This window comes from Plectropomus leopardus, chromosome 4 (genome assembly GCF_008729295.1).
Source record: "Plectropomus leopardus isolate mb chromosome 4, YSFRI_Pleo_2.0, whole genome shotgun sequence".
NCBI classification, from domain to species: Eukaryota; Metazoa; Chordata; class Actinopteri; order Perciformes; family Serranidae; genus Plectropomus; species Plectropomus leopardus.
Genome location: NC_056466.1, coordinates 34,875,905 through 34,899,204, shown reverse-complemented (window position 1 = coordinate 34,899,204; position 23,300 = coordinate 34,875,905). Strand labels below are relative to the sequence as shown.

The following is a 23,300-nucleotide window of genomic DNA, read 5'->3' as shown; positions in this document are numbered from 1 at the left end:
GTATGCCAAGAGTACCAGGATGCTAGACTACATTCCAGCAGATTTTGCAGCATGCAAAGCGGCATGCTTTTCTGGCTATTCATACCCACAATCCTCTGCACAGCGACTGAGCCGCAAACAGATGGCAGCTGATTGGCAGCTGATTGGCAGTGGATTGGAAGCTGATAGGCAGCTGGTTGGTATGTTCAAAATAAAGATCTAACTTAGATATATCTTCAAGTTAAACTCTGTACATTTCCATGTAACCACAGCAGAGCTCTGTGGGTCGATCTCTTCTGTGGCAAGTACTGCGAATGGTGTTTTCTTTTATCTCCATGGTAACAGATAAATAAACAAGAGTGTTGTGGAGAAGTAATATGTTCATACTGCATGCAACAGTACATACTTTGCAAGGGCAGTTGTAATACGCACTAAAAGTAAAAAGAATCAGTATGTAATTCAGACTGCACCCCTTGTTTCTGTGAGCGTTCCCTCCTTCCTTTGTTCTGCATGACCTGCTTTCAATCACTTCATCAGCTGTCTTGTATATTAACCCTACCCATTGACTCAACTGTTTGCCAGTTTGCCTTGTACTCCAGTCTTTCTTACCAGTAAGTGTCTGCATGTTTTTCTGCTGTGTGTGTGACTCCTCCTTGCTGTTTGCCTTGTGTTTGATCTTTTGGACTGATTTCTCTGGTTTTTGCCAAACTGCCTGCTCCCAACCTGCACTGTTGCTGCTGTTTAGCCTTCCCATGTGTGTTTGGATTAAATTTTTAAACTTGAACTTTGCTTTTTGTGCCTGATTTCTGCATTTGGGTCGATTCCTGTCCTCTGTCCTTCACATTGCTGTGGTGGGGGTCAGAAACAAAATGTATTTCAGCTGCCAAAAAAAAAAAAAAAAAACAGTTTTAAATGTGTACTATGTTGGGAGTATTTTCACGGCTTTACCTTGCTCATTTAAATGGGAAAGTTATCAAAAGCTTTAGTTCCCCATCTATGCCCTCATCAAAGCCACCAGACTCCATTGAGAAAAATGATAATTTTAGCTCCCTGAACTCAGGAGCTGCTGGTCTACCGCTGCTTTGATCAGTTGGTTTGTGTTGTGTGACTTTACTGAATCCGAACAACTTTTTAAGACCTTGACAGATGTCAGTTATCTTGTGCTGCTTTGAGACACCTTTCACAAGCATTTAAACGTGTAAATCATAAGCAAATTAGTTTGTTGTCTGCCAAAAACATGGCATTTATAATTCTAAATAAATTATATTTATAATATATTTAAAAGAAGGTTACAGAAAAAAAATTAATTGATATTTATAATTTAGTTTTAGTATTTTACTTAGTCAGGTCATTTTTCTGTTCTTTACTCTTTTTTTGTGCTAATTTCAGGTACTTTTCTTGTAACTTTTTTTCTAATTTCTTGCTAATTTTTGGGCCATTTCTTAAGTTGCTCACTGCCATTTTTTCCATGTTTTTGAAGGAAATCAAGACAGTTGGTTGAGGTTTTAAAAGGTTAAATGCCAAATAGACACACATAACACAAACTAACTGTTGGAGGCAGCAGCAGATCAGCAGCTCCTGTGTTCAGTCAAGTTAAATCACTGTTGTTCTCAACGGAGCTTTGTGGAGAGCGATGTAACTGCTTCATTTTCCTGTCTCAAATCACAGTGAAAGTGAAGAAAAGCAGTGAAAATACTCTCAGTACAGTGTGTACTTACTGATATTGATTTTTTTTTTTTTTAGGTGGTAAAAATGTATTTGTTGCTGACGCCTTCACAGCAGCACATTGCTTCCATGTCAGACTCCAGCTTGCTTCTCCAAACTTAAGAAAAAACTGAACTACCCCTTTAATACAGTGACGTCTTAACTCTTTTCTGGCACTATGTTTGAGTTGCCTTTTTAATTTTAAGCCACTTTTTAAAAAAAATCTACCTGTAATTTACCTGTAAATTAGCAGTCCTGTTAACGCTGGCATATTCACTTATGTATTTTATACTGATGTCAATTAACATGTGTGTCCCTTTTCAAATAAACAAACTGATAAACACCTATTAATTTATTCAATGGCGATTACATTAAAGGGGAACACCACCGAAATTCGGAATCCCAGCAAGTTTTTTGGCCTTGGAATGTTCAGTTGATATTTGTGAGCTTTCTTTGTTGAGCTTCTTTCTGTCAAAGCCAAAAACCCCAGAGGAAACTCTTAAACCTGTCATGTCACAGGGTATAAAGTTTGACCTGGTGTATTTATGTCTTGCAAATGTGGGTGTAGTTTAGAAGGCAGCATCTGTGCTGACCTCACACCCGGGTGGGCGGTGAGTGGAGTCAGCATGGTGCACGCCATGAAGTAGATATCAGAAGAATGTCGGGTCCAAAGAGGAAAAAGACAGAAAGCTTTTGGCACGTACCCCACCATCAACGCTTAATGTTAACAGTTACACAACAAGCAAAAGAGCGAGCTGGCCAAAGAGACCCATGGAGCGGCATCTGTGGCGTTGTTCAGTGGAGTCACCTGGTCCAGAGGAGCTGATCACTAAGAAGCATGAGTGCTGTCCTCATGGTGAGTCTGACCACACTCAATCCCCCTCAGAACAGGGAGGTTACATTCACCCAGAGAAGCTCAGAACAGTTTCACGTCTATTGCACCATGTAAAGAGAGACACGAGGTTGCAGGCTTGCTAATCTTAGCTAACCCTTTGGTTAGCTGGCCTGATTTTTTCTTTGTTTTCAAAACATGGGAAGAGGGCGATGAGCAACTTAACAAGAAATGGCTGAAAATGTTGAAAGTGGTTCAAGAAAATTACCTGAAAATAAGGACAAAAAAAGGTAAAAAAAATAAATAAATAAAATGACCTCAATAAAGTGCTAATATATTTGTGTATGTGTATATATATATTTTTTTTCTCAGGTTTCAGAGGTTTAAATGCTTGTTAAAGGCATCTGAATGCAACACGTTACCTGATGCTGATCCAGGTGTTAAATGGTTCATGAGAGTGCATGAGCCAGGTTAGCATAGCGGCGTAACAGATTGGAGCAGCTCCATAGACAACCAATGTGAGGTTTTGTGGATCCACAGAATGTTTTTTTTTTTTATCATTAGCATTAAGTTGATGATGGCTCCTTATCTAAAACGCACACCTGTCTATTCATTTATGCCCTTATTAATAAGTGAAGTTTGCTAAGAGTGCCAGTGTTCTGCTTGTTTTAAGACCATCGGAATTACATGCATGAATTTTGAAAATGATTGTGGTTCCCCTTTAAGTAATAATATATTATAAATTTAGACAAACTGACTAACTGGACTGCTGTCCTTCTAAATATCTGACATGAAGAACTCGAAGACTGGAAATTTGAAAATATTGCACTAATAATACCAATGGTGACAAATGACACTGAATGGATACCAGCTGAATCAGATAATAGATTTAAACAGAGCACAACTATAGTGGTATCACTTCATATTGTATAATATCCTCCAATAAGTCTTAAGATACTTTAACACTCACAGAAACGTATAATTTAAGGAAACAAGATTTTTTCAGGCATATTCAAAGGAGACATAATTTTGATATAATATTAAAAATACTGGGGAGAGAGAGGAATGAGTCTGATTAGGATATTCTTTGATGCATTTAAGGGAAATATAAGGAATAAAATGATCTTCAGGATTTATTCTTCACATCTGAAAAGATCTCGTCACAGTGTAAGTTAAATCGTAAGTAAGTGATGATGATGGTTAAACATCTGCAATCTACCACTTCAACATCTGTGAAGGGGATTCATCTGATAAAAAAAAAATTTCTGAATATAACTTAAAAAAATCCCAACCTAAACCGTCAGTACTGAAGAATGTGTGGTAATAATTTCTGCTGGGTATTTTTATATTTTGTCCTAAAACTTCCTCTCACTAGGTAGACATGGCCACAGAGGTCAGTTCAATAATCTGCTTAGAACTTGATTTAATTTCAGTGTTACCTGGAAAGTGTGCTAACTGAACTGATAAAGCAGAATCAATATTAATTACAAATATTAATTGCTAATATAAGTAAGAGTGTCAAACAACCTCTGAATGGATAGAGGATAAATACTGGAAAAATCTTTTTTGAAATTAGAATTTTGTTTCATGCATTTAATTAGTTCCCCATGATGACTATCTTGTTTTGTAAAAGAGAAACAATATAAAAATATAATATATTACAAGCCAAAGAAACACACACAGATATTTTTCAAAACATGAAAAACTGCTGAAATGCAGGTAATACAGATTAACTATGAAGGGCACTGTAAAATTAGCTGGCGTGGGCAATATGATATATGATGTCGCTACTGCATATTCCAAAATTGAAAATGAATAAATAAATCACTTGATCCATCAACCACATAAATGCAAGGAAAAAAACAAGTAGTTTCAAAACACAGTAATAGTTTTTATTTAGAAAAGCCAGCATGCCACTCGAGACTGGATATTGATCAGCTGTGTGATGTCTCTAAGCCCCCCTGTGAAGTCGACTACAGAAACGCATGTTGACTTGAGAAAAAAAAGTAATAATCACAGAGAATCATGACAGGATGAGTATGAATGTCATCTCTGTGCTTCTGGAGGCACATTTTAACAAGACACAGAGATGGGGGTTGCTATTGATGTTATTTACTGTATGACAACAAAAGAGAAATGAAAATAGAAAAAGAGTATCTCACAGAAATAATAATCTTTTATTTGCAATCATTTGTTCATTCTTATTACAAACTGATTTTGAATTAACTAAATCTGATAGAGAAATCATCTTAAGAAGTTTAACACAGATGAGTTCATTCTATCCATACATCTTCTGTTCACCGAAAACAACCAGCACACACTTGAAGCACTATGCAAAGCCTTTAAGCATTAGACGCTAGGAACAATGAAAAACGCCACAGCTGAGGATCAACACAGGACAAACAACAAAATGATCAGAAAGCCATCAGAGTATGTGGATGATCTACCATATTTTTTACAAGACAAAAACAGAGACATAAGCAATACAGAAAAATGCTGCATCAAATAAACTTTAAACTCCTTGACTTTGCAAAGCAGAAACACACCCGTAATGTTACTGAAGCACTGTAAGACTAAACCTGTGTCAACACAATAACAGCACTTTGAAACTTCTTACATGGTATGGAGAAGCTCTCCGTAATTTCAGAGAGCCAAACTAAAACTCTCCATTGTGTTGATAAGCAGCTGCAAACGGTGCAAACAGCAGATATGACTCTATATGCAGCCATGTACTGTAGCTTCACATATCAGCATGTAACCTCAAAGTAAAGGTCCATACCTGAAGTGCACTGCCTGACAGGCCTCATAGAGATCATGTAACTTAACCAGCAGCTAACCCATTAACTCACCGCAGCAGTGGTCATGCCTGAACCTGTACCAGTTTTGTCACTCTGGACAACAGTGTCTCTAAGACCCCTTAAAGGAATACATTACCCAAAAAATGATCATTTGTAAATCAGTAAGTTATAAGAATTCATGGGAAAAAAAATTATTGCATGCCTCCACGGAAATGTTGTGATGTTACCAAATTTTTATTAAATTTTTTAAATTAATTCAGAGCCAGTTGCAATGAAATTTTGTTCCCTGTACACTGTTGTGTAGATTTGGAATGACAAAGTTGATCTATCTATCTGATTTTTTTCACACAAAAAAAGGTACTGGAGAGTAGGTTTGAAGTCCCTATGAGTTTGGTTTTAAACAGTAAAGGGAGAAATGTGTGTTACAGCTGGATGAATGACACTTGGTTTATACTGAATGGGTTGTTTAAGTTTGTAAACTGATGGTTTGACATCATGGTTGATGGTTTGGTTTGGTTTGTTTTTTGTTTTGCTGTTGTTACACGTGGACCCCAACCAACCAAACCAGTAGCCACTCTGACACTGCCTGCCCTCTTATGCTGTCTTGCCGTTCTGTATTTAATGGCCGATTGTGGAAAGGGGCGACAGAGTTGTCTCGTCTCTAAGGCGTGGACAGATGTAGTAACAGCGCTTAAACGAGGTCTGTGTAAAACGAAAATCCAGAGAGACATGACCACGGGCATGGCCAGTGTGACGTTTTAGCAATGTGTTATGAGTGCGACCCACTTCTGGAAATTTAAAAATGAGCTGTTAGCGGATGACTCAAAGAAGAACAGTGAGCATAAATGTCCGCATATTGGGAAAACATTTAAAACCAGGATCTCCTTTCCCTCCGAGCAGAGGACAAGTTTAGCTGCCATATAATAGAGACAGTAAATGATCGTTATTGACATGTTAATGCCATAGTTATTGTTTAGAAAGCACAGCTGAGAGAAGCCGCAGTGATAGCATATAAAAGTGACTGATGACCAGCTGAATAGCAGTATAAGTGTATTATATATTAATTGTTTAGGTGAACAAAGTAATCATAGCAATTACTAATAAAGAAAAACAAAACAGTGCTAGAGAAATCTTGGCTAATTTTAGTCATAAAATATGCTTAAATCCACAATGCTGTTGTTAGCCGTCACGCCTCTTTTATTCTGCAAAGCCTCAATGCAAGTTTTTAATCACACTGAGCAGAATGATGCTGCTGTTGTTTGCTTCTGTGTTAAAATCCAAAGGAGGCATAAAGAAGAGACCCCGAGTGCCTCTATACGACCATCTCTGCTAATATGTGTGCTGCTTTTTGCAGAGGCATGAAAAAAAAACTCTTCTACATGGAACACAGCATGACTAACTGATACACTAAAGGTCATTTTGTGGGTAAGCATTTCTTTAAATGCAGTGAGGTCAGAACTCACTGAGAAATAGACCAAAGAGAACCAAAACTGCAGCCCTCACTGCTCATGAGTTTGTCATGTCACCTCTGAGCATCTGCAAGGTGAGCATGATGGTGGTTAAGCTGATCAGAACGCACTGACCAACCACTGATGTCTTCCTGTGGCGCCACATCAGGAAACGAGCCACTGTGAACTAATGTGACCAGCGTGCTTCAGCAAACAAACTTTTTATCACCCAACGAATAACCAACCCCTGTGCACATCCAGCTGCCCTCCTGCTGCCTCACAGAGAGCCAACAGAGATCCTGATGGCTTTAATGTGCCAAGCATATTATGTGAAATTATTGCATTATATTTCTATGGGGCACACCATGCAAGCACGACATCCCGGGTCCAAATTTGGCCAAGGACCATAGCTGCATGTCATCTTTCTCTTTTTGTCCCTTATTATTTTCTGGGGTAACCCTTTGAAACTTGGGTTGACCTCGCACCTCTTGTGCTGCTTTAAGACGCTTTTAACATTTTTTTTTTAACCTTTGGACACTGAATAAATTAGGCAGATTTCGTTTGAAAACATGGTAAAAATGTCTCTCAAATTGCAAATGATTAGTTGATTTATAACATTATTTTTGAAAAAGCTAGGGGAAAATGTTGAGTATTTGTAAGTATCATAATTATGTTAACAAAAATAATTGATAAAATTATTTTAACTTTTAAGCACTTTTTAGGGTTATTTTGGTCTTTTCCTATTTTTTTATTTTTAAATTTGTTTTTTAAGTTTTTATTTATCTTTTTAGCAGGTGGGGTAGGTGCAATTCTTTCTGCACTTTTTACTAGTTTCTTGCTGATTTTCAATTCTTAAATTGCTCATTGCCTTCTTCCTATGGTTGACAGAAATCAATCCAATTTTCCCAGGTTTCAAAGGGTTAAGGTCCACTAATAACAGCAAAATGCCATAAAATAATCGAAAGAAAAAGAAAAAAAAAACTTTCAGCACACGAAAATCAAGTCAATATGACTTTTCTTCTCATCCGCATTTAAGAGTTGAGGATACAGGGCTTGGTGATCGAAACAATATATTCACTTATCCAGATAAACAAAATATTGTCTGTAAGACACACTGCATGTGCACAGCGGACAGCCAATCCAGCACAGAAACATATCCATTTCTAATCAATTAAATTTCAATCTAGAAATGTACAGCCCCTGTAAAAAAGGGTTAGTTGAGTTAGCTCAACCAACCACATGCTGTTGTTTTGTTGTCGAAAGTTGGATAGGTCTGTAAGTTGAGTAAGAAATGAGTCATATTCTGATGATATGAAATCAATATCTTGATAAAAATGTTTGCCACGCTGCCCAGCCCTATAACCTTATGATCCACACCCCAAAACAAATATTCATTTTCACATGCAGACTGCATATGAAAACACTTCACTGACTGGAGAGTGACATCATTCCTTCACTCCTTTGTCCAGTCACAATACAGGAGACACACCTGCACACACAGGCTGCACACTGAGTGTACACAGCGTCATCTGTGTGCTGTACTCCTAGTGAAGGAGGGAGACCAATTCTCTGAAAATTGAAACCAACACAAAAAAAAGCCTGTGACCACTATTCGCAGCTTCATCCCATCAGACAGCTGGCTGAATTGGACTGACAGCCCAAGTGACCTTTAAATTGTGACTTGCTGTATTTATATCTGTTTCAATTAAGTTTAATGGGAAAAAAAAACAAAGAACAGGCAGCATGGCAGATCATTAATTCTGCTCATCTTTTGCCATCAAACAGCATTATGTGTTTTTCTTCTGCATACAAGATAATATTGCATTCAAAACACACATTTAGCTTGTTTTAAGTGCTTATAAAGTGATTGAGACCTATATCTTCATCCTAATCACTTGGCATGCAGGCCGTGGACTTAAAAACACAAGAAATTATTGTTTCTCTTGTGATTTCTCTCTTTCTCTTCTATTTCATTTTTTGGTTGCATAACCACAAATTCTGCAGCTGTAAATAACAACTAGCATAGCTAACGACAAACAGCTAAGGACTTAGCCGTTAACTCTTCACATCCATCTCAGACGTGATGCTTTCAAGCTGTCTGCAGACAGGTTATCCCAGACTGGGCAGAAACACTGTAAGTGTCAATGGCAGGGGTAATCATTGTTTGACCTGACCTGTTACAACTGCACAAAAGGCCTTTCAGTTGCAACAGTACAGGCAACACTTAGGAACTGTTCATTATTTATGAGAGAAGGGGTGTGTGAAAAACAGGAGGCAGAAGATAGAGTTTTGATTCATCTTCAAAAGGTCTTGTTTTGTATTTATTTTGAAAACTTTTAGAACCCCAAACACGCAAGTGAGTTTGAAACAGTGATGTATAAAGAGACTTGGATAAAGCTGCTGAGTGGGTCAAATGACTGAATACTGGTTTAGCGCTCTGCTAACTTGAATAAGGATAAAAATGATATAATGTTGCTGCTCTCTAAACTTTCAAAATGTTATCGCACCAAATCGATCAAATTCTGATAGTGAAAAGTCATTTCACGACACTCAAACAAATGCATCCACTCATTTACAGACATCTCTTTGCCGACGTAAGTAAATGGGAAAAGTCTTTTTGGGGCCACAAGGCATCATGTGACTGTAATAGTTTGGCCACTAGAAAATTGGCTTCATTGTCTAGCACACTTCCTGGGAGACTGCAAGGCTGGGCAAAAGAGGGTGGGACCAGCTCAGGTGTTCTTTAGGTGCACTTATTTTAGCTTCCTTAGGTGCGCTCACCTGTCTAAACTTTTAGGGCAGACACAAATTGATGGTGACCAATACAAAATGGAGTGTTTTCACAGAGAAAGTATTTACTGCTGTTTATCAGTCTTTTTTGTTCTGTGACAGTGCACCAGCTATTGAGCCTCTCAGTAAGTGCGCACCAGGCTGCACTGTGTTATACACCAATGCTGTGACGTCATTTGAAACCGTGACTTCTCTTTTAAGCCTCCTTGGGGACCTGGTTTGAAAGGCAAGCTTTCTTTGTAAAATCTCCAAAATCACACCATTTATCACAGCCACAAACTGTGAAATATGATTGTTTATGGTGGAGAGAGGGTCATGCACTTTCCCCCAGTCATTTAGGGAAGCTCAGGGAAAAATATTAGTAGCTCAGGGGAGGGTCATGATATTGGAAAAATTAAGTCACACCCCGCCCACCCCTATTCTCGGAAATAAAGAACAGTCCCTTATCAAAACTGTTAGCAGAATGGCTAACTGGTCAGCCTCTTGAAGTGAAAAATAAAGATTGGCTTTATATGTTTAACAAGCAAAGTATTCTCTTCCATCATTAATGACAGTGATTAGAACAAAGTGCTGACTGTGTGTGTGCATATGCCTCGTGCATACGCTCCTCAAGCCTGCAGCTTGCACAAAGTGACGGACGAGCCGCTTGAGAAGATCCAGAAAGCTGGATACACAGCTTCAGCGAAGGGGAACACAAAGGTGTGGAAGGGATATGCCCTGTCTGCCACGTTATAGAACGTAGCGGTGCCCTCCTCACAATCCAACAGCACACCTATGCGCTTTGGATTGGGATTGACCAGCATGGTCTCACTACTGTTGTGCCAAGCTGACAGCTTGACGTTAAACCACTCGACACACCAGGACTGGCCGTTGCGGCCCAGTCGACTGGTGGGACCTTTGCGGTCGATGCTGCTGTAGGCCAAGCCTACACCAATGAAATTGTTGCTGCTCAGTCGGACCTCCCAGTAGTGGCGGCCTCTAGAGAAGCCCTTGGTGGCGAGCACCTGGGAGCAGACAGCAAAGCGTTCAGGGCAGTCGGGGTAGTCCGTGTGCTCATCGGACACAGATGCCTTCGTGAAGCCCTCACTCAGTATGATGCGTTTGTGGGCCGTCTTTGGATCCATAGTGAGCACTGTACCGTCTAGTAGGAACAAAACAGATGAATAAATAAATTAATTTAAAAAACATAAGAAATAAAAACATCCAGATTTGCTCCTACCACATGAGGACAGATATCTGCTGCACTCGTACACTTACATTTCAGAAGTTCAGTTCTTTTTTCAGCAGATGTTATGCTTGGGGGAATGTCTTCTGTTTCTGCAACAGAAGACGAGAAAGAAATTGGACATCAGGCTCAGGGATAACAAATAAAAGCTTAAAAAAGGGGAGACCTAAATCACTAAATCACTTTAGTCCATTTACAGAAGCTAACATTACATGTGAAAAAAAGTTTTACAAGCCACAAATTCTGATAAATTGCCTCCAGCGATGTCACTTCAGTCATCCCGGGATTCCACCAGCAGCATGTCCAGAGCGTTACGGCTGCGGCGCTGTTTTGCTCCGTCCTCCAAGCGCCTCTATATCCCACTAAGAGCGTCTGTTCAGCGTTTCAGAAGCAGAGCGTTCTGCCAGCTGATACTGTAGACCCTATGAGATTGCTTATTTCTTCATTTTCCCTTGATTTTGTGGTCATTATACCTTGATTTTAGTGATTCAACCATGGCGATTGTTTGGGCTGCAGCCTGCAGTCCAGCCACAGAAAAATAGATCAAAGATTTTCTGCCATTTTTCAGTCAAAAAAAAAAAAAAAAAACTCATCTTGATAGCTATAAAGATCAAAAAAAATAAATCCAGTTACACATAAAAAAAGATATTAGATTTGTGGCTGTGATTTAGTTAAATATCAATCTTATTAATTATACAGATGGATCAATAATAATTTTAATCATTAACGAAATAGATATGAGGTAGATACGATTTTAATCGCGGTTTTGTGAACAATACAGTGCTTTTGTTAATTATGATTCAATTTTGGCTGTTTCATGTACAGTGACTGTTATCAGGAGCATTAATTTTCCTGCTGGACAGCGTTTCGAGGGCTGCTGGACGGAGAAGCAGCAGATGCGGCCGATGTAAGGTTTTAGTAAAGTTAAACATGATCCCACGCCTCTGCAAGGCCTTTTAAATTTGAAAATTCACCGGAGAAAATGCTGCTTGACTTCCTGCCTGGTACGATCTGCTGTGTGCGGTTGACGTAGTTGCTGTCTGTGTCCGTCAAAAATAGACTCGCTGCACATTTCACGCAGAGCAAAGTGGCAAGCTGCAATAACAAGCATTGACTAGAACGCCCGTGATCGGCTCCAGAGGCCGTGCTGTGGCTGTAACGTGCCGCTGACAGACTCTGTGGAAGTTAGGGGGCCAGTACAGAAGCATGAAAACATCTTTGGGTGCTGAGTGGGTTGTGAGTGATGTAGGTGGCAGGTTTTGCAAAGGAAGAAGAGAGTGGGGGAAATACCTCTGATGAATCCACTCTGACATTTTTAAACTTTCCATCAAGAGCCTGTCAATACTAACGTGGTTGAGTGCTCTTTTGAGCGCATGGTGTCTACCTGGTTTCTCGTTGGAGTCAGTTTCAGGAGGTTGGGTTTGCTGCTTTTTCTTTTTAGGTTTGTTTTTCCCACCTATGTCCAGGAGGTTTTCCATTGAATGGGCTTTGTTCATTTTGTCTTCTGTGGCTTGAGCAGGTTTTTGTTCTGATGATAAAAAACACAGCACGTTTGATAAGTAACTGCAGTGATAGTTCTGAAGAGCTGTTCAGTGTTATGAGACAGGCAGCTGCAAATTTGAGTTAATTTGAATTGAAAATTTTTAATTTGATTAATTTAAAACAGTTCTCACACCCAACAATGATCAGTTATAGGCAGTAACACATTACACAGAGTCTACACAGTCTCAGTGTAACACATAAGAGTTCAATAGCACCAAAACTACAGCTTCCAAAATGACCATTCGGGTGAATCATCACTACATTTACTGAACAATACCACCCTTCTGAAGGTAGGATTTGTTATATTGGTGCAGTGGTTGAAGTATTCAGATACCTTACATAAGGGAAAGTACTAATACTACCGATTGAAAATACTGCTATAAGTAAAAGTCCTGCTCTGAAACCCCAAGCCACCAAATTATAAAAAACATTAAAAATGTAATTAGAAAAAAGATAAAATACCCCAAACTTTAACAACTGAGAAAATATAGAATAAAACACCACTTAATTACCATAATACTGCTAATAATAAAATATAATAAAATTATATTTGAAATTAATAAAAAAAAAAAAAAACAACACACGCCCCATAACATTATTTTTTTTTTAAAAAAAGAGTTAAATGACTTAAAATCAAAGTAGTTGGTAGTGGGGTGCCTGGTGGCTCAGTGGATAGAGCAGCGCCCCATATGCAGACATTCATACATCGCCCCCCCCTCTCCCCCTTTCACTCTCAAACTGTCCTATCCATTAAAAAGGCAATAAAAGCCCCCAAAAAATCTTTAAAAAAATAAAAATAAAAAAAATGAAAAAAATTTGTTGCTAATTAATTTTCTGTGAACTGACTTATCACTGCAACTTAAAACATATTTTATAAACTAATTTTTTATACAAAAATCCTCATCTGCAACATAACCAAAGCTGTCAGACAAATGTAGCAAAATAAAAAGTACACTATTTTTCCTCTGAAATTGAGTGGGGTAAAAGTAATAATGTAGCATGAAAGTAAAACTCACGTTAAGTACAAGTACCTCAAATTCATACTTAAGTAAAATGCTTGAGTAAATTTACTTAGCTACATAACACCACTGTACTGGTGTTAATGAAGATGCAAATAATATATTTTAATAATTTACCAATGCTTCACTGTGACAGGTCTTCTTCGGGGAATTGTACGATTTAATGTATTAGAATGCATTCGTTTCAGCTAGATGTATACTGGCAACTAAGTGTTATCTATTAGTCAGATAAAAAACTAGACATTTCTTACTTTGAGGTGTCTTCTTTGGGCCTGCTTTGGGTTGAGGACCTGGACCTGTCCATTGTTGCTCTGAGACAACAAAAGAAAAGACATTGAACTCTTGAGCCGTTAATTGTCATGAGTCAGTTTTGTTTTTACACATATCATAACGTGTAAGTGTTGGATAGATGAACATGAACATACCAGATGTCTGATACGTTTCAGGGCTGAAAGGTGTAAATCCCCCAAAAGCCCCTAAGAACATGTCAGATAGAGTGTTGTTTTAACAGCGTAATCCACATGATTTATGCCAAATCCTACCCCACCACACATCACAACACCAATTTGAGGAATAGTTTCAGTTTGGGCAAGAATTAGTCATTGTTTTGATTTGATTTTTTGATTTGTTTCCACCAATTCCACCATTAACCAACTCACCCAAAATACCAGTGTTAATATCTGCAATAAAATCCGACATACTTGGTTTCACAAAACTTTCTCAATCCATCTTTAACTGTAATGTTTCCCACTTATTAAAAGGAAACTGACTACTGGAGACAACTTTTTTAATTTGGTCCAGTATTGAGAGGAGACTGCTGCAGTGCAATCTAATTATGCTGTCAGTTTAATGCTTAAATGCTTAAAGTTTTTGTTTTTGCCACTGACAGGCTCACATTGTTATTTGTGTGTCTAACAACATAACATACATTCCACTAGACTGTCTGTTGCTGTGACATAATGCCTGTCCCATTTCCCAGTTTGTACGTCCTCAATTCCTTTCCTCACCTCCTCGCCTCATGTCTTGGTCCCGCCCACAGGAGATGCCAACAGAGGAGGTGAGGAAAAGACGTGATGAGGAATTACAACAGGCATCTGACAAAATGAGACATCCTTACCTCTAAGCGCCATTTTAAAGTGATGTCAATTATATATGATGCAGGACACAGTTGCACCACCTGTCCACTGTTTTGTTATGGCCAGTGCACGGTATAATTGTAGTGATGATGATGATGATGATGATGATGATGATGATGATGATGATTGTATTTGAAGTATTGATGATGATGATTGGGTGACAGTAACAGTACATATAGTATTGTAATATTGATGATGAGAGAGTGACAGTAATAGTACATATTGTATTGTAGTATTGATGATGTTAATTGGAGAGTGACAATAATAGTACAAATAGTATTGCAGTATTGATAATGATGTTGATGTGAGAATGACAGTAGCAGTACATATTGCATAGTAATACTGATGATGTTAATTGGAGAGTGACAGCTAAAAAAAAAAAAAAAAAAAAAAAAAAAACACACTTGGTCGGGGCTGATTTTGACAAAGTGGACAACTCCGTAAGACTTCACAATAAGACTTATCCTTGAATGAAAATGTTCCACACACACAGCGAAAAGCTTGTTAAAACAATTCATTTCTCACTTCTGATAACAATCTGAGTGGCAAAAACAAGCAATTCCAGTGGATGTAAACTGACCGTGCTCAATTGCCTGTTGGGATTACACTGCAGCGTGATTCCCTGCTGCAGCACTGTCTCTTAGAACTGGAAAAATTTCAAATAATTTTGTCTCCAGTAGTTTTCCTTTAACGTAACGAAAGGTCAGCTGTATGTTTATCTGTTACTTACTAGGGTTTCGTCCTGCCATAAATCGAGGTCCTGGTGGATACTGGGGTCCCTGGTAGCCTGCAGGTGGCGGGGGGCCGTGGTAGCCTGCAGGTGGCAGGGGGCCGTGGTAGCCTGCAGGTGGCCTCATAAAACCATGAGCTGGCTGGAATAATGGTGGGACGGGTGGACGACCTGGACTGTGAGACCTTGGAGGCTTTTTCTGCTTTGGAGGCTTGTTTACTTCGGAAACAGAGAAGGTGAGAAGAAATTTTGTTTGAGTTGTGTGCTAAAAAAAGTTGATCAAATTGATTGTTGCATTTGTTCACAACTTCACAGACTCAGTATGTACAAACACCCACACATTAACTAGCAAAATTCTACATCTTTAGCATTTTTTTCTGTCACTCCAAAGCTGTGCAGACATGTGTGTATGTTTTTCATTCGCATGGGCAGATATTTTATTAAAGGTTGTATATGTAAAGATGAACATACCAGATTCTGGCTGGGATCCAGTACTTCCAGAACTTGCAGGTGCGGAGCCAGAAGCTGCTTTATGATCTGTGCATGATAAATAGACTGCATTTATACCCTTTTTCTATTACTACAACGTCACGTTGAGTCAAACAAGGCAGTGTCGATTTGTCTTGCCAATATCAGTGAGGGGGCCGTCAACATGGCAACAGTTCTGGCATGATCCAGAGGTTTTAGCAAACTACAGACAAGGATTTTCCGTCAGGATTCAGAGTTCATCATAGTACAGAGACTAGTAAAAATTACTAATGAGTTTTTGATTGCCTCTGATAGAGGTCTGGTCTCTGTATTAATCCTACAAGATCTCAGTGCTGCATTTGACACCAATGACCATCAAATCTTACTGCACAGACTGGAAAACTTTATTGGCATTAAAGGATCAGCATTGAGCTGGTTTAAAAATCATACTTATCACATCATTCCCAGTTTGTTCATATCAATGATCAGTCCTCCCTGCATACTAAGGTCTGCTTCAGAGTACCACAAGGTTCTGTGCTTGGACCAGTCCTTTTCATTTTATATATGCTTACGCTAGGCAATATTATTAGAAATCACTCTGTAATTGTCATTTACGACATCTATAGCACGTCTGTCCGTACTGGAAGATGGATCCCTCCTCGGTCGCTCTTCGTTAGGTTTCGACCATTTTTTTCCCCTGCCTTACAGTGTCTTTTTTTGGAGAGTTTTTCCTTAGTCGATGTGAGGGTCTAAGGGCAGAAGGATGTTGAATGCCGTAAAAGCACTCTGAGGCAAACTGTATTTTGTGATGATGGGCTTTATAAAAAATTGAATGAAACATTAAGCTTTTGTTGCATTTGGCCTTTCATTCATACAACAACAAGGCTTTAAGGGCCTTAAATTGCATCTGTACGACACTTCATGATGCAAAGGAATACACACAATTAAAAAGAACAAAAAAAAAAAAGTTTGTCATTGTTCCCATCAGCTACCACCACATATACACTCCATTTCTGTGGGAAACACTGACGAGTGTGTGTGTTGCAAGACTCACACTCACCTCTGTCTGTGCAGGAAACCAGTGAGAAAGATGTTTTTAAAAATCTCCGTTCAGTTCTCAGCTATTTTGTAGCTTTTAACTGAATTATTTCTCTCCTGCTACCTGTTTGCAGTTTAGATATGTACTTTACAGTTTCATGTTCCCATGCAGCCGTACAATGCAGAGTTGTGTTTAGTGACTGCTTCACAATAAAAGCTTTTACATAACTAAATAACATGGGACTTTTATTGTGAAGAATCTATAAGAAATTAAATGTGTCATCAAGCTGCTTTTAAGCATTATTACTGAAGACAAGCCACCATAAGTTAAAGACACACCATCAAGCGGTAAATTGTGATGCAAATCTATGCTGAGCTGGGCTGACGTGCCCAGTCAAGCTAAATCAAGCCAAGCCAGCACATGAAATGGAAATAGGGTATTAGTGAACCACCTGTTTGAGCTGCTGAGCCACCCCTAAAGATCAGTCCCAATAACCCGCCAATGCAAAAATTAATAAGTCACCAACTGATTTATCTCCCTCATGACATAAACTCACCAACAATATCAGTTGTAAGTTCTGCAAGAAATTGGACATAATTCATTTCACCTCCAAATTCTGTCTCCAAATGTGAAATCTCTCACTCAAAATGTATCTGCAAAGTTACCTGGTTTAAGCATGGGTAGTCTGGCCTCGACAGGCTGTTTGAGGATCTCCGTTAGATACTCCTTCAGGGCCGCAGCAAAGCTCTGTGTTGCTGTCACCTTCTTGGAGTCCAGGGTGAGTCGAGGGCAGTAAGGGTCATAGTTCATGTTTGATGGCAGCTCAAATAAAGACTATGGGTAGAGGAACACAATGTTTTTTTCTTGATGAAAAGTGTTTACATTCAAGACAATGAAGATAAAGCTATGCTATTTTATACCATGGATCAAATCTGTCATAAATATCAGTGGAAGGAAGTAAGAATGACGTTGCCAGATTGCATAGTTATGTTTGAAACGTAGCAGTAAAAAAACATCTGGCCTGTTTCTTTTTGCTCATCCCATCCCCTGATATGAACTGTGCAGTTAGACAAGAGAACCAAAATGCTACCTCATTTCTGGGGTTTTAGACCCACTCCTGCAGCACTGGAAACAGATACTTTGCAGACAGATGATCCCAGTTGTCTCACCTGTAGGAAGGCCAGAGTATGAGTCTGACTCAGAAGAGTGTGGATGTCTTCTTTAGCTTTGTTCATATTATCAACGTTCTCAGTGAGCTTCTTGGCAAGACTCTTGAGTCTGGCCTGACCACTCTCCAGCTCATGGTCCACTGTATTCAGAGCAGCACGCTCCTCTTGGGCTAACATGTCGCGCATGTGCTGATACTCCGCTGTCAAAGCTGCCTTCTTGTTGGTCGCTGAGTCCTGAGGTAGAATCATGGGAGGATAGATAGATCAGTCGGTAAAAAGACAGGTAAATACAGGGCAAGCAGCTGAAATACACGGAACATGGATTTGTCACATAATGCAGACACAGCTACATGGACTCCATCTTTCCAGCATGCACTTTCTGCCAGCTTGAATGTGTGTATATTGACTTTTACCAAGTGGTAATGTTATGGTTATGGAGGGTTTGGAAGTGTAGGCTATGTTAATGACTGGTACTGAATTAACTGTGAGGGCCCGCATTAATATTACACACACTTCTATCGCACAAAATGCGCTTTTCAAAATCAAGCTATAAGCATATATTATGCAATAATATATGATTTTTTTTTTTACTTTCATTAAGTTTATTTTTTTTAACCAATTATTTTAATTAATTGGTTAATTAATTTTTTATTTTCAAATTATTTTCGATATGCTATCTGCTGTAGATGTTTTTCTTTTTTATCTTGGGCTGCAACAACAAATCAATAAAGTTGATTATAATCAATTATTAAATGTGTTGGCAACGTATAAAATTATTGATTCGTTGTGTCGCGTAATTCCCATGTGTCGAGTAATTCCATCACTCGCTGTGTGACAGTGCACCTAGTGGAAATTGCATGTATTTTCTCCATATGCCAAATATGGTTAAAAAAATGTGGAAAGGTGGAAAATAGTAAAAATGACAAATTCCAAGGCAAAAGCCCAGAATGACACCCAGAAATAATACAATGCATGTTTTTATGCTTTGATGGCTGTGGGATCAAAAATGTCAGTTTGAAATGGGTTTCGAAGGCGCATTGCTTAACAGTATAAATGTAACAATTTAGTTTTTCTACGTGTATTTTACACTAATTTGAAACAAAAATAAACAATATTGACAAAGTGTATGCCATATGCATGAACACAGCCAAAATTTTCAAAACATGAAGAATGAAAAGTGCATAAAATGTGCCAAATAGTCCTTAAGGGTTAATTAACTGGATTGTTTTAAACAATATGATGCATTGATTTGATTCATTTATTTAATGTGAAATGTAAAAAAACACACAATTTTTAAACACTTTTTTCCCCCCACACAGTTTTTAGTTTATAACTGTTTGAGTGTGGCAGAGCCAATGTAGAGAAAAATAAATAGACAGCTTTGTAAATGTAATTGAGAAGCACAGTGCCTGTGCGGTGCCTGTGGGCATGCATGGCTTCCATGTTTAGTGTTGCAGCTTCAGTTCATTGTAATTGACATGCTGTGCAGCGGCCATGCTGCAGAAGATGCTGCAGTGTCTCATTTAATTTACAGCAATACCCTACCATACCAAAACTCAGGTTTATTGATAGCAAATGAAGAGCAATCATTTCAGTATTTTTCTTTGTTAAAGCTTCTTTCCAAGCAGTGTTTTTTAATTTCTAATATTTATTTATTACTAATAATACTAATAAAACAAACATTAAGGCTTACCTTCAGTTTGTTCTGCGTGTTACTCAGTTGAGATAAAACATCCTCATTCTTTGTAATCTTCCCATCCAGCATGTCCAACTTGCTTCTCAGGTTGGACTACAAACAGAAAACCTGTCACTTTTCGTGAACCACACAGTTGTACAGTCTTAGGTCCTGCTCTGCTACGTCTGCCAACAATTTTACCTGGAACTACTTTCTACCAAACAAGTAGTCCCTATAGTGCATGTTGAGGGCACAGTTTGTAAATTTAGTAATACAGACACTTTAGGCAGATTTCCATTACAGATTTGCGCAAAACAAAATGTAAATGATGAGAAAACACAATTGCGAGATGACTGTGTTTCCACTAAGTGATGTTCTTTAACTTCTCCTCTGGTGATAACGTTCCAAGAAGCATGGTGATGGATGCTCAAAACATTAGCAGCTTTATTTCTATTGCAGCCACCACACTAGCTATCATTATTTCCAATCCAAGGCCACGTATGCCTGTTATGGAGCGATAATGGAACAAATATGTGTAGTAGAGGCCAGCAGCCAACTGGTGTATAAATAATGCTGTTGTGGAGCCTCGAATTCGGCATTTGGGCTATTGCCATCTCAGTGTTTTTGGAGCCAAAAGGGACCATATTTGAATGAGAGGCTGGAGCTGTGAGGAGCGAGGGCTGGATCTGACTCACTGCAGTGACTGGAAGCAATGACTCACAGGAGCAGCCCCGCCCTTAAATACCATATGTGCAACTTTGGACATTGATCAGATGTAAAAGGGTGAGTTATAAATAAAGGATTCACCCGCCCAAAACAGTTTTTTGCAGCAGGCTGTAAACAACTTTGTTTTTGCTGTAAAGTTGGACGTTATAACATGGGGGTTAATGGGGATCAGAGTTGCCAGATTGAGGATCAAAATTATCGTATTTTGAGAAAAATGATCAGTCACAATCACAAGAATGAATAGGTTAAATGTATTATTTTAGTAAGCAAGAATTTAAACGACTTGCTGACACATCTACAAATTTACCCATTGCTTCAGAGAGAAGCTATTTCTCAATCTACACAGCTCAGCCCACAGCAGCCGAGTGTTTACAAAAACAAACGGCAGTGGCGTGTGCTCCATGAACGTGACCCAAATATGGCCTCTACCAAACGGGATTGGCTGTCGGGAGATCACGTGAGAGGTGACGCGTAAACAAAGATGTAGGAGCCAGGAAAGCAGTTAAAATGAGATGGCCATACTAAACTAAGTGCTTATTGTAAGCGTCACAACGGTCAAATTATCCTACATTACCGCCGTTTTGGAATTACTGATCGGACATCATACAGAGGGCAAAACTATCGTACAAATACAATAATTATTGTACATCTAGCAACACTGATGTGGAGCAACTGGCTTCTGTAGCCAGCCTCAAGTGGCCAATTAGAGGAACAGCAGTTTGGGCACTTTTCATTTTTCAGCCCCCAAATTTGCCACCTGCTGCCAATTTAGAACAAGCAAAGAAAAACTTGGGAAACAGCTAGCCTGGCTCTGTGCTAATCCAACAAACCTCTAACGCTTACCCATTAACACATGATACCTTGTTATTTATGACAGAAATGACAGAAAATGCAGTGACAGTCCACATACACACACACACACACACACACACACACACACACACACACACACACACACACACACACACACACCTCTTTCTGGTTCCTCTGCTCCTCAGGAGACATGAAGGAGCAGCCTTTGTGGAGCTGCTGGAGGCAGAGGCTGCAGATGGGTCGGCCATGTTGGCTGCAGAACAGCTCCATCAGCTTGTGGTGGTCGGGCACATCCGCTCCGACAGGTCGCCCACAGGTGCACTCAGCTGGTGGAGACGAAATGTGGGGTTTTCCCGGTGAGGTCGCAGGTGCTCGTCACAGAAAGAGGCCATGCAGGTGAGGCAGGTCTGGGACGCTTCAGCTTCCATACAGGTGTCACAGCGAATGACATCCTGCTGTCTCTGGTCTTTGGTCTCCTGTGCCCCCCTGCCGGCCTCGCCCCTGCTCGTCCTCATGTTGAAGGTCTCCACCACGGTGCTGAGGACCGTGTTTTTCTTCGCTCCGGTTTGGTGGAGAAGTGGGTCCGACACTGAGGACAGCTGTACGAGTCCTTCCAGGTGGCCAGGAGACAGTCCTGGCAGAAGTTGTGTCCGCAGGGGATGGTCACCGGACAGTCAAAGGTGCTCAGACAGATGCTGCAGGTCAGCTCGTCCTCCAGACTCACCAGAGAAAACGGACTCTGGTCCACGTCGGCCATCATGTAACCCGGGATGACGCTGAGAGGGAGAAACGAAACTTAACTTGCCAGGTGCAGGAAAGCGAAAGTAAAGTAATATCGCTTTGTTTCGCTCACAAAGCAGTATTTAGTCTTAATTTAGACGGCTCTCCGTTAGTTAGGCGCATTTTGTTCGCAAAATAACGTTTAACAAAACTGTCAGTGATAAATGGCACATATGTGAAGACGGGGTTTAAACATTAGCGCGACGCATGGTTCGACATCCATTTACACAAATAAAAACTGACGAACAGACATCTCAGAAAGAAAAATACTTTGATATTTTCTGAATTAAATTTCTCACAGTACCTTAAAGTCCTCGGGTGGACAGTAAAAGCAGGATAACTCACTCCGACTCGGTGACGCACTGCAGTGTAGATCTTGTGCTGTTAAGTGTGCGGGTCAGCGGCACAGCCTCTATATAAATGATTAGGAGTGTGCGCGTGACTGACACACGCCCTCTCGCGCACGCGCTTTCACGTTCTCTCAGTTTTAGTTTTTAGCATTTGAATGTACAGATGTTTGTGGCTTTTTTTGGCATGACGTTACCAAACCAAAACAAAAAGTGAAATATTACATACATAATACTCTTCACAATAGAATAGCAATTTTAGGCTTAATAAGAACACGAAATTAAATAAAAGAGGGGAAAGTATCTTCCATTGAATTATTTCTTGCCTTGTGAAATTAATATATTCTCCTGCCAGCTCTACTCTAGTGCATTTTTCCCTCAGAAGGATTTACGTTTGTCAGTGTCTTTGGGCATTTTTAGGCTATTGTTTGTTTCTTGTTTTATTTTGAAGGTCACTCTTCTCGTGTGTCATGTCTTGTTTTACTTCCTACCTTTGTCTGGTTCCCGCCTGTGCACACCTGTTTTGTATCAGTCTTGCAGTCTTTTAATTCCCCGGGTCTGCACACCTGACTTGTAGGCTGTTATTCTTATTTGTTAGCCATCATCCTCTCTCTTTCTTTTACCTGTTCTACTGTTAAAAGGATAGTCAGTATTTTTGGAAGTGGGATAACATACTTATTCATAGTTGATGTGTTGCATATAGCAGATGGTGGCCGGCTCGCTACCAGTTTGGACATACAGGTAGGAGTACTGGCATGTAAGCAAGGCAATGTAGCAGTGGCGAAAGGTAGTTACAACAGGCCCCAGTGCACATTCTATGAGGGACCCTAGTGCACACTTTGGTGCACACATTGTTTTGTCACATGATCAAACAGAGACTTGACATTTGATAACATCAGCATGCATACTGCTCAGCGATCACAGCTGCATATCAATATGATGAAAAATCCATAGAAAATAAGAAATTTATTTGTTTTAATCCATTGTTTGTTTTCATTGTGTATGTAGAATAAGCAATATATTGTGTTGTTTCTACAGACTATGGGTTTGCTTTTTTTGAGGGGAACATACAGTAAGTGG

At 39.4% G+C, this 23,300-nt stretch overlaps 1 protein-coding gene across 1 annotated transcript; it reads right to left on the bottom strand.

The window, feature by feature from the left end:
* Positions 1-7,673: 7,673 nt before the first annotated feature.
* trim25 (tripartite motif containing 25) lies at positions 7,674-22,276 on the bottom strand. The gene is given in 15 exon segments (XM_042484983.1): positions 7,674-10,692; positions 10,809-10,868; positions 12,161-12,304; positions 13,589-13,648; positions 13,763-13,813; positions 15,204-15,422; positions 15,675-15,740; positions 17,267-17,287; positions 17,376-17,544; positions 17,880-18,113; positions 19,573-19,668; positions 21,253-21,377; positions 21,380-21,652; positions 21,655-21,869; positions 22,178-22,276. Coding segments are annotated over 14 exon segments (2,250 nt in total). The 5' UTR covers positions 21,854-21,869; positions 22,178-22,276; the 3' UTR covers positions 7,674-10,159.
* Between the last annotated feature and the right edge of the window lie 1,024 nt (positions 22,277-23,300).